General features: G+C 55.7%; 3 protein-coding genes across 5 annotated transcripts in view; 2 read left to right on the forward strand and 1 right to left on the reverse strand.

The window, feature by feature from the left end:
* The first annotated feature begins 345 nt into the window (after positions 1-345).
* Positions 346-14,253, forward strand: STAT6 (signal transducer and activator of transcription 6). Of its 2 annotated transcripts, none has more exons than XM_058742308.1 (22): positions 346-638; positions 3,324-3,460; positions 3,866-4,004; positions 4,311-4,394; positions 4,830-4,968; positions 5,087-5,139; positions 5,347-5,495; positions 6,054-6,185; positions 6,312-6,500; positions 7,066-7,153; positions 7,291-7,413; positions 7,994-8,086; positions 8,459-8,665; positions 9,899-9,993; positions 10,089-10,225; positions 10,554-10,700; positions 10,918-10,981; positions 11,087-11,197; positions 11,392-11,475; positions 12,523-12,588; positions 12,680-12,808; positions 12,899-14,253. In XM_058742308.1, exons 2-22 carry the CDS (start codon positions 3,345-3,347, stop codon positions 13,086-13,088), a joined length of 2,535 nt encoding a protein of 844 aa, XP_058598291.1. In that variant the 5' UTR covers positions 346-638; positions 3,324-3,344; the 3' UTR covers positions 13,089-14,253. The 2 variants fall into 2 exon arrangements, with proteins under 2 accessions (XP_058598291.1, XP_058598290.1); XM_058742307.1 differs by having other exon boundaries at positions 347-638; positions 3,321-3,460.
* NAB2 (NGFI-A binding protein 2) lies at positions 14,193-20,163 on the reverse strand. 2 transcript variants are annotated; one of them, XM_058742310.1, is made up of 7 exons: positions 19,944-20,161; positions 17,626-18,499; positions 17,064-17,197; positions 16,686-16,737; positions 16,459-16,591; positions 16,062-16,253; positions 14,193-15,068 (listed from the first exon to the last, which is right to left on the reverse strand). In XM_058742310.1, the coding sequence occupies exons 1-7, from the start codon at positions 20,024-20,026 to the stop codon at positions 14,959-14,961; spliced, it is 1,578 nt and encodes a 525-aa protein (XP_058598293.1). In that variant the 5' UTR covers positions 20,027-20,161; the 3' UTR covers positions 14,193-14,958. The 2 variants fall into 2 exon arrangements, with proteins under 2 accessions (XP_058598293.1, XP_058598294.1); XM_058742311.1 differs by lacking the exon at positions 16,062-16,253 and having other exon boundaries at positions 19,944-20,163.
* Positions 20,025-20,180, forward strand: part of NEMP1 (nuclear envelope integral membrane protein 1) — a 31,851-nt gene continuing 31,695 nt past the window's right edge. The window contains exon 1 of the mRNA XM_058682211.1: positions 20,025-20,105. Coding sequence (XP_058538194.1) covers positions 20,025-20,105 — 81 coding nt within the window. The remainder of the gene's footprint in view (positions 20,106-20,180) is intronic.

Genomic DNA, 20,180 nt, shown 5'->3' on the forward strand with positions numbered 1-20,180 from the left:
TGGAGGGAGTGCAGAGCCCAGAGGGATTTGCTTTTCCAGAGGCCCTGGGGTGCCCAGTCCCTCCTGAGCCCAAACCGCGGGCCCGTTCACAAGTTTGGGTATGGGAGAGGCAGTTTAGGTCCGCAGGTTGCTGCTTGGTATTATTATTAGGTGACTTTCTGGAGAAGAGTTGATCGCTTTTGAGGGGGTAGAATAAGTGGGGATCAGGCTCCCCTCCAGTCTGGCTCTAGGGCTCTGAGCCCCAGTCCTGGCTCCCTGGACCCCGTGCTCCCCCACCCGGCACAGGAGGCACACACGCTCACCCCACTTTCTTCCTCTTCCTCCTCCAGCCCACTTTCTCTTCTCTGTGTCGTCAGAGCTCCAGGGAGGGACCTGGTTAGACGGAGAAGCCGGAAACAGCGGGCTGGGGCAGCCACTGCTTACACTGAGGAGGAAGGACGGGAGAGGTTGTGTGTGTGTGTGTGTGTGTGTGTGTGTGTGTGTGTGTGTGTGCTCTTTTTGGTGGTGGTGGTGGTGGTGGTGGTGGATGTGGGGGGGGTGCCAGCAGAGCCAGCCCTGAACTCGCTGGACAGAGCTACAGACCCATGGGGCCTGGCAGTGCCCGCTGAGAGGGAGAAGACCGCAGAGGGGTTGCCAAGGTGAGGGGATGCCTCGGAGGAGGGGGAGGGGGGAACTCTGATTTGGAGTGTGTGTGGGGGGGTGGATTAGCGGGGGTCCTCTCGGGACCCTCCCCTGGGCGGGGTGTATGGTCCCTGAGAAATTGTTTCAGTTGGTTTTGGTAGCTGGTGGTCCCGGGTTTGGGCAGGTTTAAATTCTCACAGAAATCTGGTATGGGTAAGGCCCAGAACTCCCACCTTCCCGCGCGGGTCACTTTTTCCACACCCCCGCCCCCGCACCTCCAGGGGCAAGTAAAGGCACGGAAAGGAGGTCAAGGAGGTGCCCCTCTGCCCTGGGGGGAGGAGAGGTGGCTGCCCCTCCCTAGAAGGTTGATGCCAGAGGGAGGTGGGTCCTTGACAAGCCCCTATCCTGTCCCCCCCTAAAGGTTGCTGCTGTTCAAGGGTGTGGCTGGGGGTGAGCGAGCCCCAGATGTAGACCTCATGGTGCCCCAGAGGAGGGGGAATTTCCCCCCTCAAAAGTGCTCCACGCTTGGCTGCTGTAGACGCCGAGATTTCCCGGTGGCGGCGCGGAGTTAACCCTCCTCGTGCTGAACTGGCTCCACCTCCCCGCCCCCACCGCCACAAACACATATTGGGCAACTCAGAGAAGCTCTTTTGACTTTTGATCCTGTGGTCCCACGGTCAGAGGGCTGGAGAATGTAGGGATAGAGGTGATCGGGTTTAGGCCACGAAGCAGGCTGCCGAGTATCGTGGACGTCCGGGCTCGCCTTCCCGGTTGGGAAGTGTTGGGGAACACTGGCCCCGCCCCCTCGCGCCGTGGCTCCTCCTCCCGACGAGTCTTCAGGGGGTTTAAAGCTTCAAGTGCCTGAAGTCAGGGCAGGCACACCTAACCTGCTTTTCTGTAGGGTGGGGTATGGGAAAGTGTGGCCTGCCTAATGCCTGGGGATGGAGTAGGGGAGGAGATTTAAGGTCAGGGCTTTGCTGGGAGGCTGGTCACTCAACCAGGGTTTGTAGAGGAAAGCGGAAGGGGGGTGGGGGGGGAGGGGAGTGGGGGTGGGGGGGCTGCCTTCTGCTTAAAGATTACCTCAGTCCCCAGTTGGGGTTAAAGGTGTGAGCACCATGAGAAACAGGAGAGGAAGAGAGAAGAGAGGAATGGAGCCCTCCCTTGAATTTGAAACACAGACCTCAAGGTGCTTCACTCCAGGGTAGGAGGTGGTAGAGAAAGGCCTATTGGAAGACCCTGAGTGAGGGAGGATACTGCCTTTGAGAGAAAAAAGCTAGAGAGGATAGAAGCTGGGGAGCACGGGGTATGGGGAACAAGAGGGCTTTGGAGCTAGAGTCTCAAGAAAAACGGCCCCTCTGTTCTCTATCCCTTTAGCGGTCTTGGGAGAGAGGAGAGGCTAAAAGCCCACCAGGAGAGCTTGGGGCTACTGGGTTGGGGGAGCCTCGGGGAGTTTCCATGCTCATCTTCTCTCATCTCTAGGAGAGGGGAATTATGGGAAACATGTGCTGAGAGACCCTTGGGAAAACACCAGTTGAACCTCCCCACCCTGCAGCCCACCCAGAAATGGGGATGCACCTCTCCCCCCTACTTCTCCCATCTCCTCCTTCCCTCTCTCTATCTTTTCTCCTCTGCCCTTTGACTCCAGTCCAGCCTCTAACTTCCTCTCCCCAAATTCTAGGCTCTTCACTCCAGGCTTATTAACCCCACTTTTTCTCCAATCTCTCCCACCTTCTTCCCAAGTTCCCTCTGCTTTCCCCTTTCCTCCATCTCCACTTCTTCAGCTCTCCTCCCACAGCCCCTCCTCCTTGGATGATGGGATCTGGATCTGGAAGGGGCCCTCACAGCTCGATGTCGGTTACCCCTTGGATTCAAATCCTGATTTCTGAACTCACTTGCTCAGTGGCCTTGGCAAGTTTGAGAGCCTCTTTTAGACTCAGTTGCTTCATCTATGAAAGGGTGTAATCACTTATTTTAAAAATTATTGCAAAACTCTAATGGGATTATGAGCTTTGTGTACTGTCTCATACACAGTAACTGCTTAATAAATGGTAACTGTTATTGGTCTTCCATTCTCTTCTTCATCCATCCTGGTAGTTTTCAGATTATCTCATGGGTGCCTGGGATTCTGAAACCTTTGGGTTTCTTCAGGAACACCTTTGGAGTCAGGAGGCTGGGAGAGGAAAGTGGAAGCAGTGGAGTTCCAGGCCAACCGCACCCGCTTTCAAGAGTGAAACTCCAATTTTATACCTTTTATTTATATAATTGCGATTCCACAGATTTAAAACCAAAATTGTCTACTACTTTAAACAATGTTGGAAAGTTCTGCACTTATCCAAGCTTCCTATTTTATGAGATGAGAAGGTCAAGGCTCACAGTGGGGAGGTTCCTTGCCTACAGAACCAGAGCAAGCTCAGAGCTGCAACCTGAGTCCTCTGCCTTCTCTCAGAGAGCTTTCTCTGTCCTCTCCACCTCCCCTGTCCTCCTCTGCCCGCCCCTTCGCCCCTTTGTCTACCACTGAAGGGATGACCTTGTTTCAGACTTTGACCAAACATGTCCCTGGTTTGAGGTGGTCTGGCTGTGAGTGGTAGTGGCGATGGTCTCTGGGAGGGCTGTCTGCAGGAGGTTGCTGGCTGCCCCCAGAACTTAGGCATAGGCCAGCTTTCTTGGGCACCTCTCAGAGTGGCCTTGTTCCTATCCAGCAGGCACCCTCCAAACCCCAGATCATGTCTCTGTGGGGTCTGGTCTCCAAGATGCCTCCGGAAAAACTGCAACGGCTCTATGTTGATTTTCCTCAACACCTGCGGCATCTCCTGGGTGACTGGCTAGAGAACCAGCCCTGGTGAGTCTTAGCTGCCCTATGCTGGTCCTCCCAGGTCCTCCTCCCCCCCCCCATTAGATTTTTCTCTGTCCCATTTTGGGACTTGGGACCCGTTATTCCACGTATGGTGGCCTAGATTTAGTGGACAGTCTGTGCCACACCAACAAGATTATGTACGTTGACACAAGGAGTCCTCTGCCCCCTGAGGGGGCTGAGCTATAGAGGAAGGCGGTCAGGGCTGGAGCAAGGACACTTCCCACAGCAACCGGAAAATTGGGGAACAAAGGGCACAAGGATGAAACTGCAGAGGGTCTGGATGGAGAATAGAACTGGGAAGGAGCCGCTGAGCTGTGTGCTGAGGGGTGGAAGGTCAGTAGAGCGAAAGAGGCCCTGACCTGAGACCTCCTCATCCTGATCTTCCCACAGGGAGTTCCTGGTCGGCTCAGACACCTTCTGCTGCAACATGGCTAGCGCTCTACTTTCGGCCACTGTCCAGCGCCTTCAGGCCTCAGCCGGAAAGCAGGGGGAGGGGAGTGCCATCTTGCAACACATCAGCACCCTGGAGGTGGGGACAGGAGGAAAGGGGACAAGGCTGGGGTGGGGCTGGAGTGGAGCTGGGATGAGCATTGAACACTGGAAGAAATTGGACTCTGGAAGCAAATTGGTGTTCCTGTAGTTAGTTGTTAGCTAGTATGCAAATTAGGTTTTAAAAGCATGCAAATGCATGAAAACTTCTGGAGTCTGCAGTTGTGCTGCCTTTTCAGTGTGTGTGTGCGCGCGCATGGATGGAGGCGGGTGGCGTGGATAGGAGGGGGAGAACAACATGGGTAAGAGCCAGGCTAACCTAGTCTACCACTCTTCGTTTCTATAGAGCATATATCAAAGGGACCCCCTGAAGCTGGTGGCCACTTTTAAACAAATACTTCAAGGGGAGAAAAAAGCTGTTATGGAACAGGTATTGTCAATACCCCCGCCTCCCACCCCAACTCAACTCCCTGGGACTTCAGCCTGAGCCATGAGAAACCAGAAGGAATTTGAACTTGAGGAAAAGCTCAACGTTTTAGGCCCCGGATGACCAAAGGAGGTTCCTGGGGTCAGAGTGCACCCCAAGCCAAGCTCAGGGAAGCTTTAAAATGAGGGACTGAGGGTAGTGAGGTCCAGGGAGGAGAGAGCAAGGGGTGAGAAGCTGATTCTGCCAAGAGAGGGCTTATTCCCGGGAGATTCCAAGAGGTCAGGGAGACCCATCAAAAGAGAAAGGGAGCTAGACAAGAGAAGTAGTTTGTCTCCTTTTTGCAGAGCATAGCAGCAGGCACCTTTTTAGGGAGCCGAGGCCTAGTGTAGAGGGATGGACAGAGTATCTCACCTCTTGGCGTCTGTCCTGCCTGTGCAGTTCCGCCACCTGCCAATGCCCTTCCACTGGAAGCAGGAGGAGCTGAAGTTTAACACAGCCCTGCAAAGGCTACAGCACCGGGTGGGGGAAACTCGCCTTCTCCGAGAAGCTCTGCAGCCCAGTGCCGAGGCTGGCCAAGGTAAGAGGTTGGCCTGGCACCTTAAAAGTGTTCTGGGAAGTGTGTGGAGTGATCCCCTCTTGGACCTCACCCTTGACTCAAATCTGTCTGTAACCCTGATTTCTGCCCTCACCCTCAGTGTCTCTGCGCAACTTGATAGATGCTCCTGCCAGTGGAACTGGGCAAAGCGAGGTCAGTGACGGACTGGGAGGTGGAGTTTGAACTCAAAGTGCAGTTCTTGAGGGATCTCAGTTCTGTGAAGGGATGGAGATTAGGCCTCAGAGAGTCACACATGGTGGTGGGGTAGGGGAATGCCCGAGAGGTGAGAAACAGAGCCCTTCCCTCAGGGGCTGGGTGAGGAGACAGGGTGTCCCTGGCTCAGGCCTCCCCTGCCTGCAGGCCCTGGCCACGTTGCTGCAGGAGACTGTCGGGGAGCTGGAGGCCACCCAGGCCCTGGTGCTGAAGAGAATCCAGATTTGGAAGCGGCAGCAGCAGCTGGCAGGGAATGGTGCACCCTTTGAGGAGAGCCTGGCACCACTACAGGAGAGGTTGGGGCAGGACTGATGGGATAGGAGGGCGGGCTGGGGGTGGGTGTCTGCTGTCCCTGCTGGAGGACCCACAGGTAGGAGATAAAAACCAGGCAAGCAGGTCCTGGCATGGGCCGAGACTCAGAGAAGCCAGTTCCAGCAGAACTGTTCACACTGTTGTCAGGTGGCATCCTAAACAAGTATGCCCAGCGATGCTTTTCTCTTCAAGCCCTTGCCCAGAGGAATGGGAAGCCTTTTCCTATTAGGTCTATTGGGCGGAGGCACCTTTCAGTTTGTGCAAAAGTACCGTACATGCTGGCAGCTGACCTGGGTACCAGAGTCCTGGGGAAGAGGCAGCTGGGTTTCCACAGGGGTCCAGGTACAGAGAAAGAACCTCCAACCCAGAGTCAAGGCAGGTCCCACAGCCATTTCAGCCCTGGGGCCTTGTAGCAAGACCCACTGCCCATCCCACCTCTCCACACACACTATCCTGCTTTCTTTCTGGGTTTAGGGCTAGAGGGGTTAGGCTGGAGCAGGCAGCCTGAATCCTGTGCCCCCTGACCACTGTCCCGGCCCCAGGTGCGAGAGCCTGGTGGACATTTATTCCCAGCTGCAGCAGGAGGTGGGGGCGGCTAGTGGGGAGCTTGAGCCCAAGGCCCGGGCAGTGCTGATTAGCCGGCTGGATGAAGTCCTGCGAACCCTCGTCACCAGGTATGCCTCTGTAACCCCCCAGCCTGGCCTAGAGCAGACCCCCAGGGAAGGGAGAGGGTTGGAGCTGTGGGAAGGGTACCAGGAGGGACCCAGCCACTAACTGCCCTGTGTCTTCACTCCTCCCAGCTCTTTCCTGGTAGAGAAGCAGCCCCCCCAGGTTCTGAAGACTCAGACCAAGTTCCAGGCTGGGGTTCGATTCCTGCTGGGCCTACGGTTCCTGGGGGCCCCGGCCAAGCCTCCACTGGTCAGGGCTGACATGGTGACTGAGAAGCAAGCAAGGGAGCTGAGCATGCCCCAGGGCCCCGGGGCTGGAGCGTAAGCTGGGGCTGGAGAAGGCCTGTTGGGGTGGTGGAGGCCAGAGGAGCTTGGGGAACTGGTACCACAAAGAGCCAGGTGATGAGGAGCGGGGACCGTGGGGTGTGTGGAACCTGAATGGTCAAGGCAGAGGAAGGCGAGGGACCTAACAGGGCTGAAATGAGATGGGGAATCATGATTTGGCCAAGATGGGAACCCTCCTTAAGAGCCTGAGCAGGGATGGGGCGCCTGGGTGGCGCAGTCGGTTAAGCGTCCGACTTCAGCCAGGTCACGATCTCGCGGTCCGTGAGTTCGAGCCCCGCGTCAGGCTCTGGGCTGATGGCTCGGAGCCTGGAGCCTGTTTCCGATTCTGTGTCTCCCTCTCTCTCTGCCCCTCCCCCGTTCATGCTCTGTCTCTCTCTGTCCCAAAAATAAATAAACGTTGAAAAAAAAAATTAAAAAAAAAAAAAAAAAAAAAAAGAACCCGAGCAGGGAGATGCAGATTTGGGGCTAGTAGTCCACGCCATTCACCCATGGACTGGCCCAGCTGGAATGCGCCCACTCACTCCCTGACCTCCCCTGGCAGAGAAAGCACTGGGGAGATCATCAACAACACCGTGGCCCTGGAGAACAGCATTCCTGGGAACTGCTGCTCTGCCCTGTTCAAGAACCTGGTGAGGGCTTTAGGGAGCAGTGGCGGAGAGGGGGGCAGGAGTCCTCAGACTCAGGGACTGTCCTCAGAGAGGATGTCGGGAATCCAGGAGAAGCCGTCTCTGTCCTCACCCCTGCTCTCCTTCACCCCACCCTGCAGCTTCTGAAGAAAATCAAGCGCTGTGAGCGGAAGGGCACAGAGTCTGTCACCGAGGAGAAGTGTGCCGTGCTCTTTTCCACCAGCTTCACACTTGGCCCCAACAAACTCCCCATCCAGCTCCAGGTGAACTGAACCTCAGGCTGCCCAAGCTGGGGCCCCAGGTCCCCTCCATGCCACACGCTGGGGCCCTGAATCCTCACCCCTCACGATAGCTCCATACTTTGTGTGTCCGGTATTCGGGTGCACTGGGGCAAGGGTGAGTGGGAGGAGCAAGAGGGCACATGCCAGGGAATCGTGGTGTGACAGCGACTAGCATTTATTACACATTTTTTGTAGACCAGGGCACTATTTTAAGTCACACACACACAGTTTTCACAATAACGTTATGAGCTAAGTACTATTATTAGCCCCATTTTACAGATGAATCCATTGAGACACAGAGAGATTCAGTAATTTGTCCAGGTCACACAGCTACTAAGTGTTGGAGCTGGCATTGGAGACCTGGAGGTCTGCTTCCATAGCACTGACTTGTAACCACTTCTCTACAGTGAGGCCCTAATCAGGCTTCAGAAAGCATTTGGTAAATCACCGGGAACTTTTAACTATGTTGTGTGAATCCAGTAGCTTCCCTGCACTCTCAGAGATAGCTCCCCGAGGAAGCCCCTTGCTCCAGTAAGAAGATCCCCCTTCTCACCCCTGCCAGGCTCTGTCTCTGCCCCTGGTGGTCATTGTCCACGGCAACCAAGACAACAATGCGAAAGCCACCATCCTGTGGGATAATGCCTTCTCTGAGATGGTGAGGAAAGACCTGGAATGGTGTTGGAGGGGAAGAACAGAGGCACGGTAGGCTCTAACATGGCGGGAAGGGCCGGAGTCAGACATGTTCCAACGGGAGTGGCCTTCACTCCCTCTCGTGGACTTTTTCTGCCTCCTTCATACTCTCTAACCTCATGCTTTTGTACTTCTGACCTCTTTTCATGCCAGTCTTAACAGCTATCATGTCGTAGTACCCTAAACTACTCTTGGAAAAGCACCATCTTTGTGAGCAAGCTGAGGGGGACAATGGCTGGGAAGGGCAGTCTTGGGGAGGTGGGAGGGATGAAGGCCCCTCCTGAAGATGAACGAGGATGATAGCCTAAAGTGCCCTATCCTTCCCGCTTCACACCAGGACCGTGTGCCCTTTGTGGTGGCTGAGCGGGTGCCCTGGGAGAAGATGTGTGAAACTCTGAACCTCAAGTTCATGGCTGAAGTGGGGACCAATCGGGGGCTACTCCCAGAGCACTTCCTCTTCCTAGCCCAGAAGATCTTCAATGACAACAGCCTCAGCATGGAGGCCTTCCAGCATCGTTCTGTGTCCTGGTCACAGTTCAACAAGGTCATTCCCCTGCTCTTCGGACCTCACACCCCTAAGCTATTCATCCCTGAGGCGCTCGGGACCTCCCCAACCTCTGTCCAGAGACTGACCACTGGGGTCTTCGCAATGCCCCCTTATGCCCATCAAGGAAGCCTCTGTCACAGCCCAAACTGGAAAACCCTCAGCCCGGGGGGTAAGCCCAGAGGACGCGTTCTCTGGCACGCCTCGTGTTTTGGTCTGGGGGCCCTCCGTCCTCCCTCTTTCCCAGTGATTTGCATGACTCATCTAGATTGTGTGTAAACACAGCTCTGATTCAAAATGACTTTGACCCATTGGGAAAATAGTTCCTATTGCAAAAACCAGGATGAAATCCCATAGGGACATGCTCAGTAATACCAGCTACCATGTATTGACATCTGACTATATGCCAGGCACTATGTTTAGCACTTTATGTATGTTATCTCACTTACTCCTCCCAACATCCCTTTGAGGTAGGTACTATTATTATCCCCATTTTACAGACAAGGAGCCTGATGCTCAGAGGGGTTAAGTAGTTTGTCCAACGCCTCACAGCAGGTGAGTGGCATGGCTGGGATGGAGCCCCATATTTCTTGCTCTTAGCTACTACTATATTTTACCACCTCCAGATGAGGTGGCTCAGGACTGGATCTGTTATAAGAACGGGGGAAAAGATCTGGGTGTCTTTCTTGATGACCAGCTGGGTAAATGCAGTTATGTACTGCTCTCTTAGCAAAAAAGAAAGAGAAGTCTACATGACCAGAGAATGTGTTAGCAAAGGGAGCAGGACACTCACACCTGGCAAAGACACCTTCTCTGGACTCAACTTCCACCAGGCCTAATTAAGGACAGGTGGAGCACAGTGGTTATGATGGACCCTGGCCCAGACTTCCTGGGCTACATCCCAGCTCTGCCTCTCGCCAGCTGTATAGACCTGGGCAAGTTATTTGACCTTTCTGGGCTTTCATTTCTTCATCTGTAAGTGGGGTACTTATAGGACTTACTTCCATAGGGTTGTCAAGATCAGATAAATTAATTTGTGGAAAGGGCTTGGAATACTGCCTGGCACATGGTAAATGTGAGGATTGGCTATTGTCATCGATGAGATCTCAGATCCAGTTTGGTTCTTCAGCCCTGTGACTCTGCTGTGTGGGCACTCATGGCCCAGTGTCTATCCTAACCAGGCTCTAACTCCGGCCCTCCTGTGTTCACATTAGCTCCCCCCCTGTTCCCCAGGAGATCCTGCTGGGTCGTGGCTTCACCTTTTGGCAGTGGTTCGATGGTGTCCTGGACCTCACCAAACGCTGTCTCCGGAGCTACTGGTCTGATCGGTGAGTCTCTGCCCCAGTGACCCGAGTAGCTGTACCTCTAGCTTCTTCTCCACAGCCAGTGCCTCTACCCCCATCCTCTCCTTCATCCTGGCCAGGCTGATCATTGGCTTCATCAGCAAACAGTACGTCACTAGTCTTCTTCTCAACGAGCCTGATGGAACATTCCTCCTTCGCTTCAGCGACTCAGAGATTGGGGGCATCACCATTGCCCATGTCATCCGGGGCCAGGATGGTGAGGTCACCCCAAGCCAGTCCTCTGTCTCCGTACCTGTGCCCTTTGGGGTTTCTTCTGGAACGGAAATGTCTTGGCCTTCCTTGGTGCCAACCCTGGTCTTCAGGAAGTTCTTCCTTAGATCCAACTTCTCTCCTCCCTTCTGCAGTCTGCCTTCTCACTGTGAGGTCTGTGAGAATGGAGACTGGTGGGTTCTCTCTCCCTCAGGGCCCCCACCCTCATTCTTCTCCCCCTTGCCTTGGTAGATTAAGAATGAGTCCTCTGGTGGAGCTGGGTAGGGGAAAGAGTGTCTGGACAGAGAGGACTCAGGGTCTCATTCCTATTGTAGGCTCCCCACAGATAGAGAACATCCAGCCATTCTCTGCCAAAGACCTATCCATTCGTTCACTGGGGGACCGAATCCGGGACCTTGCTCAGCTCAAAAACCTCTACCCCAAGAAACCCAAGGATGAAGCTTTCCGGAGCCACTACAAGCGTGAGCTGAAGCTGGCAGTTCTGAATCCTTCCTTTGCCCATCTTTTCCGTACTCCCATTGCCCCTCTCCATGCACACTGTATGTCATCTCTGACTTACCGCTCCATTTTTGAAGCCCCATTTCTCCTACTTGCCCATCAACTATGCCCACCTTTTCCACATCCCTTTCTCTCCAATCCTGGGGCACTCCATGGTTCTCCTTTTCTTCCCCACAACAGCTGAACAGATGGGTAAGGATGGCAGGGGTTACGTCCCAGCTACCATCAAGATGACTGTGGAAAGGTAAGTGTGGGGCTGTGGGTGATAGCGGGGGCCCGGTACTACTTGCAGGAACAAGTGGTGGCATCAACTCTTGGTCAGTCACACATACCTCCTTCCCTCCTCTAGGGACCAGCCACTTCCTACCCTGGAGCCCCAAATGCCTACCATGGTGCCCACTTATGATCTTGGAATGGCCCCTGATTCCTCCATGAATATGCAGCTCAGCCCGGATATGGTGTAAGGAGCTTGAGAGACAGGAACGGGAGTGGTCTGTGCAGACAGGCGTTCAGCATGGGCAGCTGGGAAAGCTGGCATTGGGGGCCGAAGTAGGGAATTTTCCTTTCCATGAAAGGGATTCCCTATCTTGAGGGAGGGGCTAGGCGTGTCCGGGAGAAGGGCTGGCATCAGAAGGGTCTGCTTTCTTTCCCCAGGTCCCACGTGTACCCACCACACTCTCACTCCATCCCCTCATACCAAGCCCTCTCCCGGGAAGATGTGTTGCCAGCCTTCCAGGAGTAAGTGGAAGAACCTCTTGGGGTTGGGGCGAGTATATCCACCTGCAAGGGTGATGGGTATTTGCATTTGTTAGGAGAGGCTCCTCTGTGAGAAAGGGCAGCAAAAATCTAACACTCTGTCTCTTCTGTCCACTCCATTGAGGTATTAGCAGTTAAGATCCAGACTTAGCTAGGTTTGAATTCCAGCTCCACCATTTACTGACTTTGGGCAAGTTGCCTAGGTCTGGTGCCTCATCTCTAAAATAGGGAATACTGATAATAATACTAATGCTAATACTAATGCTACCTTCCTCATAGGATTATTTTGAAGGTTGAGTTAGTAATACCTGTAAAGCTCATAGCAAGGGCTATGTTTAGTATTAATATTACCTCTCTTGTCCTTGAAACCCACTGTCATTTATCTGCTGTCTTGATTTTGAGTTATTCATCTGTTGATGAAGTGGCCTAGACATTTTTGCTCCCCAAGTAACACTCTTATTATAATTGCAGGTGATTATTAACTTTTTAAAAAATTTTTTTAACGTTTTTTATTTTCTTTTTGAGAGAGACAGAGACAGAGTGCGAGCTGGGGAGGGGCAGAGAGAGAGGGAGACACAGAATCCAAAGCAGGCTCCAGGCTCTGAGCTGTCAGCACAGAGCCTGATGCGGGGCTCGAATCCATGAACCGTGAGATCATGACCTGAGCTGAAGTCGGCCACTTAACCGACTGAGGCACCCAGGCGCCCCTGGTGCTTATTAACTCTTAGTCAAGGCAAGACATCTCCCCTCCTGGGGGTTGAGGTAGGGTAGAGACTGGGGGTGTTAGAACCACCAGAGTCCAAAGAAACATTAGACATTAGCTAATTCAGTCCTTTCTCCTCCCCCCACCCCAATACCCAACACATACACATTTTACAGAAGAGAAGACTGAGCTCACGGCTTACCTAAGACTATGCAGTCAGGAAAAGGGGCTGGAAATTGTTTCCTCATTCAGTGATCTTGACTTTGCAACACCATGTCCTTGCCTAGCCTTCCTTTCTCTGACTCTGCCCTCCTTCCTGTTTCTAGACCTCACCTGCAGATGCCCCCCAACCTGAGCCAGATGAACCTGTCCTTTGACCAACCTCACCCACAGTAAGTGGCAGCACTCCCTCCTGATCCTGTACTCTCCATTCATTTCCAACCTTACCCACCCCCATCTTATTTACTTTTCTGGTCTTGGCAGGGGCCTGCTCCCATGCCCGTCTCAGGAGCATGCCGTGTCCACCCCTGAGCCCCTGCTCTGCTCAGATGTGACCATGGCAGAAGAGAGCTGCCTGAGCCAGCCAATACGAGGGTTCCCTCAGGGCACCTGGTGAGTGGCAACCTGGGGGTGTTGGCTGGTTGGAGGTTAGAGGAGTGGGTGCCATACCTACCCTACTGTTTCTCTGCTTCCTCCTTGCAGGGTCGGTGAAGACATGTTCCCACCCTTGCTGCCTCCTACTGAACAGGACCTCACCAAGCTTCTCCTGGAGGGGCAAGGGGAATCAGGGGGAGGGTCCATGGGAACCCAGCCCCTCCTGCAGCCCTCTCACTATGGGCAGTCTGGGATCTCACTGTCCCACCTGGACCTACGGGCCAATCCTAGTTGGTGATCCCACCTGGAAGGGGAACCCAGAGAGACAGCTCTTCTACCCCCACGGACCTGCTCTGGACACCTGCCCATGCTCCTGCCAAGTAGCAGATGGGAAGGGTGTCCTCCTATCCCCACCTACTCCCTGGTCAGGAGGAAAAGACTGCCAGGAAAATGCACAGTGGGTGGAGCCTATCCACTCCTTCCCTCCTACCACACACCCCTGTCCTCCCCCTTCCAGTGCTGGAAGGGAAATTCAGGTTCCAAAGTGAGACACGCCCCAACACGCCTGCATACGCAGAACACACACACACAGCTCTCCCTGGAAGATGGGGCTGAGTAGGAAGGAGGCCGGTCAAGAGCACAGGTTAGGGCACAGATGACTTCTCTGCCCACCTCGAGCCAGGGCCCAGGACACCCGTGTAGAAATACACAGACACGTGCACACCTTTGTACTAGAGTCTGGGGACTGAGGGATGGGCTTGGGTCCCAGCTCTGGGTGGGTGGAGAAGCAGTTCAGGAGATCCTAGCGGGGAGAAGGTGGGGGAATCTGTACACCTGGGTTACAGATGTGGGTTATGCCCAGATTTAAAAACAAATTTCAAACAGCCCCAAATTCCTCAGATGGAGGCTTTTGGCTACGTGTAGGAGATTGTGCACAAGAGGGCTGCGTTTCACATACAGCTGTGTGAAAGCGTGCGTACCTGAGACATGTTAACCCACGGATGTCACACACATTACTTGTTGTGTCCACAAAGAACATGTATCTATCTGACCTTGCCTGTGTCACGACACAAGTTTGGAAGTTTGAGACACTGCACAAAAGACACCAGCAGATGTGCTGGCTTCTCTGATACATGCTAATCTGAATGTACTCAGCTTTAGTATGTCTGTGGCCCCAGTGGGTCTATGTGGCTGTGACATCTGTATGTGGCTCTAGCTTTGGTGGTTCAACATGGCCAATCCTGCCCAGAGGCAGGGGGTGAGTCTGGGACCCAGGCGTGTGGTCCTCTGAGTGTATTAGGGGGCCCTACCTGCTGCTTCTTTTCTATTTCCCCATCCACTGCCAGCCTCCCTTCACTCCCCCATTCCCATGCCACCCTTCTTCCCTCTTAGGGGCCATCGATCCTAAGCCATAAAATAAATTTTATTCCAAAATAACAAAATAAATAATCTACTGTACACGATCTGAAAAGAAAGACGCTCTAACTGCTCAGACAGGTGCTGCGGTCCAGCCCCCAGTTGAGGGAGACCCTGAGTCCAACCCAGGCCTCCTGAGGGGGCCAGTGAAGGGGACCCCACATCCACCCTCCCCCCAACCCCCATGAGGGCAGGAAGGAAAAAGTTGCTGAGGACTTGGGGGAAAGATGGGGATGGGTGGGCAAACTGCAGCACTTGTTAAATTAAAGAAACAAACTAGAAGCACAAAAATGGGGGAGGAGAGGGGAGAAGGAGCAGGTCCAGTGTTCCCAGGCCCCCAGTTCTGGGGGGAAGCATTGCGATTTTTAGATGTTGGACCTTACCAGGGAATTCCCCCTTTCCCCCATGTCCAAACCGAATCCAACTGTTCATACCACTGGTTCAAGCTACAGAGAATGGGAGTGTGTTGTGTAAGGGAGGGGAGAACCCCAAATGCCCTGGAGGCAGAGTCCTTGCCCCCTTGCTCTAGGCAAGGGTGAAGGGGCACCACGCACCCTCCTTGTGTCCTCTTGCCAGGCCCCTGCTCGTTATTGCTTGAAGCCCCATAGTTCAATGTCCATGGAGCAGGTGGGGAGGCAGGAGAAGGGCAGCGGAAGGATCCAGGGTCGTGACTAGATGCCAGGGATGGAGAACATAGGAGTCTGTATGAGCCAGAAGTCTGAGTCCCAGGTCTGAGGACACCAGCGTGCCCCTCACTGCCGGCTGGCCTCAGCCTCCACTTTTACACTATTCCTGCGACCTTCCACCAGAGCGGGATGAGGTCCTGGGGCAGGGCATCGGTCCAGCAGCCCTTCTTCGAACTCTGCCGGGAGAAGAGGTAGGTTAGGAGGCTGTGGGTGAACGATGCAGAGAGGTGGCTGGACGGGAGACAGGAGTAGAGAAGACTGCAGAGGGGCTAGATTTGTTGAATTACTGCCTCCTGCCCGCCACACGTTTACAGGTGTGTGGGGGGGTTCCACACCCAAGTGTGTGTGCCCCCCTCCCCTTTCTGGCCTTGTGTAGCTCTCTCTCTGTATGTGTCTCTCTCCTTCTCTGTCTCTCCCGCCTCCGTTCTGCTGGAATTTCTGGTTCTGTCAGGAGCTGTGGGGGTGGCTTGGCTCTGACCTCTCCCCCTCCCCCCCCCCAGGCTCCGCTGCCCCCACTCCTCCCTGGCCCCCTCCCAGGCCCCACCTACCCTCCCATGCCCCTCAAGTTTCTTAGAAGCCAAATCAAGGGGAACACAGGAAGCCAGCCTCCCAGCTCCTCCCCCAAGAAGAGCCCCCCTTCAAGTCCCCGCCCCCACTTCCCACCCACGCACAGTTTAAAAATACCAAGCCAGGGTTGGTGGCTTTGTCTGCTGCATCACTCTCAGCCCAGCCGCTTGGCCCTCTGGCGGACTCCTCCCTTCCCCCAGCCAGCCACACACAAAGCATCCCCCTTTGGGCTCCTCTGCTTCCAAGCTGGGCAACCCCATCCTGACTCCTAGCCTGCTGTACCCTCCCACCTAGGTGGCAGTTCTATCTCTGCTTCCCTTCTTGGTTCCTGTTCCCCTAGTCCCCCATTCTCTGTCCCTTTGTTCACCCCAGCTCCCCCTTCACAGATCTCCATTAGGGTCAGACCCTCCCCTGTGGGAACAGCCCTGCCAGATCCTCCCTTCCTCAACCCAAGGCCTGGTTGGCTAGAGCCCAACCATCCTACTGCCGGCCCCCTCTGGCGACTACATCCCTCTTCCTCCCACCTGGCCCCAGGACACCAGGATTGCTGGGTGGGGCCTAGGTGGTAGGGGTGCTTGGGGACAGCACTGCTGCTGCCTCACCTGCCAGAGGCGGCTTCGCAGGCACACAGGGGCTGAGGCGGCCCACGCGGTCGTGGGAGACGAGGCGGGCTAGCCGCAGCCCCTCATCCATCAGTGTCTGCTGCAGGATGTGGCGGCTCCACAGCCCATGGGCTGGCAATGCCAGAGGCAGGTCAGCAGGGGGCGGCGTCAGCCTTGGGCATGACCCCACAGCTGTGGGCATGGGCATGGATCAGGTAAGGGACTACAGTCAACGGAACCCCCACCCTCAACCGCAGAGCGGACCCATAGGCCCAGGCCCCTTTGCCCCCATCCAGCCAGGCCTCCCAACCCTGTTCCAGGCAGTTGCCTCCTGGCTCCTTCCTCCCACCTACTCCACCCCCACAGCGAGGAGAAAAGTGTTCTGATGCACACTCACCCTGCAAGTGTCCATCCATACTCTCCCCAGACAGGCTGGCGCTGTCTTCCTCCAGGCTGGGGCGGTATGGGGGTGCATAGGACTCAGGGCCTGGGGGAGGCTGCTGGAGTTCAGAATGACTTTGCTCTCCAACCTGCGGATGCCCCAAATGGGGAAATGAGGACCTAGCAAGAGAGGGGGTTGGGGGAGACTGCACTAACCCCCTACATCCACCCTGGAAAACCTACCTCCTGTTTTAACTTCTTCAGCGGAGGACCTCCTAGTTCTTCAGGGTGAAGCCTGCAAAGACAAGAGAACTAAGGAGGGAGGGACACACGATGGGAAAACACAGAATCTGGTGAGAAGCATGCATTACTTTAAGACTCTAGAAAGACGCTGGCTGAGCAAGAGTCTCCAGCTCAGGTACTACTGTTGGCGGGGGATCAGAGAGGACCTGAGACGGATAGGAGGAGGAACCAGACTTCAGACAAGCGGACTTGGCGCAAAGCAGGACATGCGGGTGGACAGGAAGCAGGCCTACATGTACCTGAACTGGAGGTTAGGCCATGACCCAGCTCCTTGGCAGGATTCTAATTTAGAAAGAACCTGGGAGAAGGAAGTCTCACCTGGAGCCCTTCAAGGAAGACAGGTAGGTGCTCTCTCGGGCCACTTGGCGAGACAGAGAGAAGAGCTCCACCCTCCGCAGTAAGAGCGTGTTGTCTCTCATGCAAAACTGGGCAGCAGCCTCATTGATGGTCAGCTGTGGAGGGGGCCACCAAAGCGGTCAGAATCCTAACTCCTCACTGCCTTACCCAGACCTCCTCACACCCCTACACCATCAGACAAATGAAGCCCATCCATTAGATGCCTGCTTTGGATTTGACACTATGCAGCTTTCTGAAGGAGGAAGACAGAGGTCAGCACCCACAGCTTCCTGGGAATGCCTGGAGCCTCCTCCACCTGTGGGGTCCTGAGCAGTGTAGAGCAGGACACCTGGGCTCCTGCCTATATCTCTGCTTCCCCCTCAAATGGGGAGGAAAGCATTGCAGCGGCTGGGATTGGGGTGTATGGGGCCTGGGGTCTTGGTCAAGGGGCAATGAAACAGACCTGGGGAGTATGAAGATTCTCCAAAGTCAGTAGGTTGAGGCCTGGGAGCCAAGTGCAACGCTAGGAGAATGGGGTCCTCACCTCATGCAGGCTGAGTTGCTTGCCCTCCCGCCGCTTGGAGTCAAAGCGGCCATAAATGATGCTGTATTTGCGGATCTCCTCCTCCTTCTGGCTGTCATTATCGTCCATCTCAAAAATGTGCCCCACGCTCCGTGCCAGCTTCTTGTTCAGCTTCAGCAAGGACGTTACCTCCCCAGCATCTCCCCTTGGGAAGCTCCGGAAGATCCTCTCCACGCTCTCCACCACCATGCGTACCATCTCTGGCTCCAGTCGATCCGGACCACCCCCAGCTCCAGCTGCTGCCAGCCCCCCAGCCCCAGTCCCCTCAGGGACTCCTCCCGCTGCAGGTGGGGAGAAGGGGGGTGACCCTGCCTCCTCTTCTCCTCCCGCCCCAACGTCAGACTCTGGAGTGCTCCGTCCTGGCCAGATCCGGGGGTCCCCTGCCCCAGGTCCCCCAGGCAGTGGTGACAGCTTCTCTCCAAGTTCAAGGGGGCTCTTGGGGCTAAAACTGCGGGTACTGCCTGCCTTTTCCCCTGGGCTGCTGTGCCCATTGCTCATGCTCCCTTTCCGGGTGCCTGCAGTCTCGGAGATCTTGAAAAGTGGAATACTGGAGACAGGCACAGCAGGCACAGGCTGGCTGAAGAGCCCTGGATTGGTGGCCCATTCTCTCAGTGCCTTCTGCAGGCGCCGGACATGGAGGGGCTTGGTGGCCATGCCCACAAGTGCCATGATCTCCAGGAACTCCTCCTCACCGGCCTCACACAGTTGCTGCACGTCGTCCCCTCCCTGCTGGATGAAGGTCTCATAGTAGGAAAGGAGATTGGCGCGCTGTAGGACCCGGTACAGCTGCAGCTCCCCCAGTGTCCGAGGCAGTGCCATGGCTCGGGCACCGGGCCTGGGAAGGAGGAGCGCAGTAGAGAGAAAGGAAGGCAGTCAGTACAAGTCCCCCTGCTGGGTACCAGCCCACACTCGCAATTGTCCTCTCTTTCCTGCCTGCTTCTCTTCCCCTCCTCTGAAGGCACCCTCTGCCCAGTACCCAAGCCTGAGCACAGACTATGAGAATCAGGCATTCCCCAGAGGCATAAACATGCCAGTGCCATCCCAGCCTGGCCACAAGTACCAAAAGCCAGCCCAGTATCTGCTGAAGTCAAAGGCTCTTCACCACCATTCTCAGCTTTTACTTTTCTGGACTGGGGCAAGGAGACCTTGAGCACTGAGGCCAGCCAGCACACCCCTACCATGGCTGGACCTCCTCATCCAGGACAGTCTTCACCCTCCACCCTACACACCCAGCAGTCTCAGCATTATTCAAGGTGACTTTCCACACTGAGGTGAATATAAGACCCCCTGTCCTGCCCACAGTGGACACTTGGGACCACTGCTAGCCAGTTTCACTCCCTGGTGGCATCCTATCCAGGTGGCTGAGAGGGAGGGGTGTGGTCCTTTCCCACTCAGCAAGCCAGGTGGACCCCTGCTCTGCTCAGCTCCCCTGAGCTGTTCCCAAGGGCCTCCCCTCTCCTCGAGGACCTCCCCTCTCTTCCTGACTGTCCAGTGCCCCTTAGTTGGCTCCTCTCCCGGCAGTGACCTTCCCCACCTGCTGAGTAGGTAGGCCAGTCCCTCCAGCTCAAGCAGAAGGAGGAAGGAGTGCCTCAATTGTTCTGCTTTGGGGCCCGTTCCACCCACACACACTCCCACATTAGCAGCGTCAGTGGGCGAAAACCGCCCCAGGGGCTCCCGCCTACCCTCCTCTCCCTCATTTTCCACCCACACCTCTAAGTGGAGCGGAGGCGCGGCTCAAGGCCCCTTGAGGGAGGGGCTGCACACCGAAACTCCCCTCCGCGTGCTGCAAATAAAGCTACAGAAAGGAGAGGGACGCCTAAGGCTTGCCCTGCTTTTCCACAGCCCTGCTGATGCGCTTCCTTGGCTTGAAGGCGCCAGCTTCTCCCTGACCCTGGGGCCCGCGTACTCCTTACCAACGTTAGATAGAACCAGGGCAGCGGTCCTCCCCAGCCCTGTTACCAGCCAGAGCTCCAGGGCTTCCCCTGGCTCTTGGGGGGGGGGGGCATATTCTTTGCAGGGGGCTCACATGCCGGGTCACGCCGGCAGAGTAAACGGGGGATAGAGAATTAGGTCCTATTCTTTCATATCCAGCTTCATCCGCTCCCTACCTGCTCCCAGGGCCCCCTAATTCGAAGACGCACCCCCTTTTCCATCAGTCTCCACCCCCCACCCCCGTCCCGCTTCCCCTCGTTCTCTCCTCGACCTCCGCCCTCCGGACCCCTTTCCCGAGTCCAGCTCCACCCATCTCCACTCCCCGCCGCTTCCCTCTGCCCACTAACTTGGGTCTGGGCTGCGGGGTCCGGCGGGCGCAGTCTCCTCCGCCCGGCGGCTGCTCGGCTGTGGGGGAGGGCGCTCTGTGCATGGACGGCCAGAGGCCACAGGGGCTGCCCCTCTCGGTGCCCAGCCCTCGGCGCCTGGCGGGCGCTGCCGTGTCCGCCGCTGTCCGGGCTCCGTCCCTCCCTCCACGTCTCCTCTCTCCAAGCCTCCGCGCCTCTGTGCCTCTGCCCCCCCCTCCC

This window comes from Neofelis nebulosa, chromosome 8 (assembly GCF_028018385.1).
Source record: "Neofelis nebulosa isolate mNeoNeb1 chromosome 8, mNeoNeb1.pri, whole genome shotgun sequence".
Classification (NCBI taxonomy): Eukaryota; Metazoa; Chordata; class Mammalia; order Carnivora; family Felidae; genus Neofelis; species Neofelis nebulosa.

What these genes read in the sequence shown, in the direction of transcription:
- NAB2 (XM_058742310.1), bottom strand. Translation starts at nt 20,026, where the DNA reads ATGCACAGAGCGCCCTCCCCCACAGCCGAGCAGCCGCCGGGCGGAGGA. An exon ending in ACCCCGCAGCCCAGACCCAA is followed by an intron (nt 18,500 to 19,943) that starts GTTAGTGGGCAG and finishes CCTCCTTCCCAG; the next exon opens with GCCCGGTGCCCGAGCCATGG. An exon ending in TATGGATGGACACTTGCAGG is followed by an intron (nt 16,254 to 16,458) that starts GTGAGTGTGCAT and finishes CCATGCCCACAG; the next exon opens with CTGTGGGGTCATGCCCAAGG.
- STAT6 (XM_058742308.1), top strand. Translation starts at nt 3,345, where the DNA reads ATGTCTCTGTGGGGTCTGGTCTCCAAGATGCCTCCGGAAAAACTGCAA. An exon ending in TGTCATCCGGGGCCAGGATG is followed by an intron (nt 10,226 to 10,553) that starts GTGAGGTCACCC and finishes TTCCTATTGTAG; the next exon opens with GCTCCCCACAGATAGAGAAC. An exon ending in GTGTTGCCAGCCTTCCAGGA is followed by an intron (nt 11,476 to 12,522) that starts GTAAGTGGAAGA and finishes TCCTGTTTCTAG; the next exon opens with ACCTCACCTGCAGATGCCCC.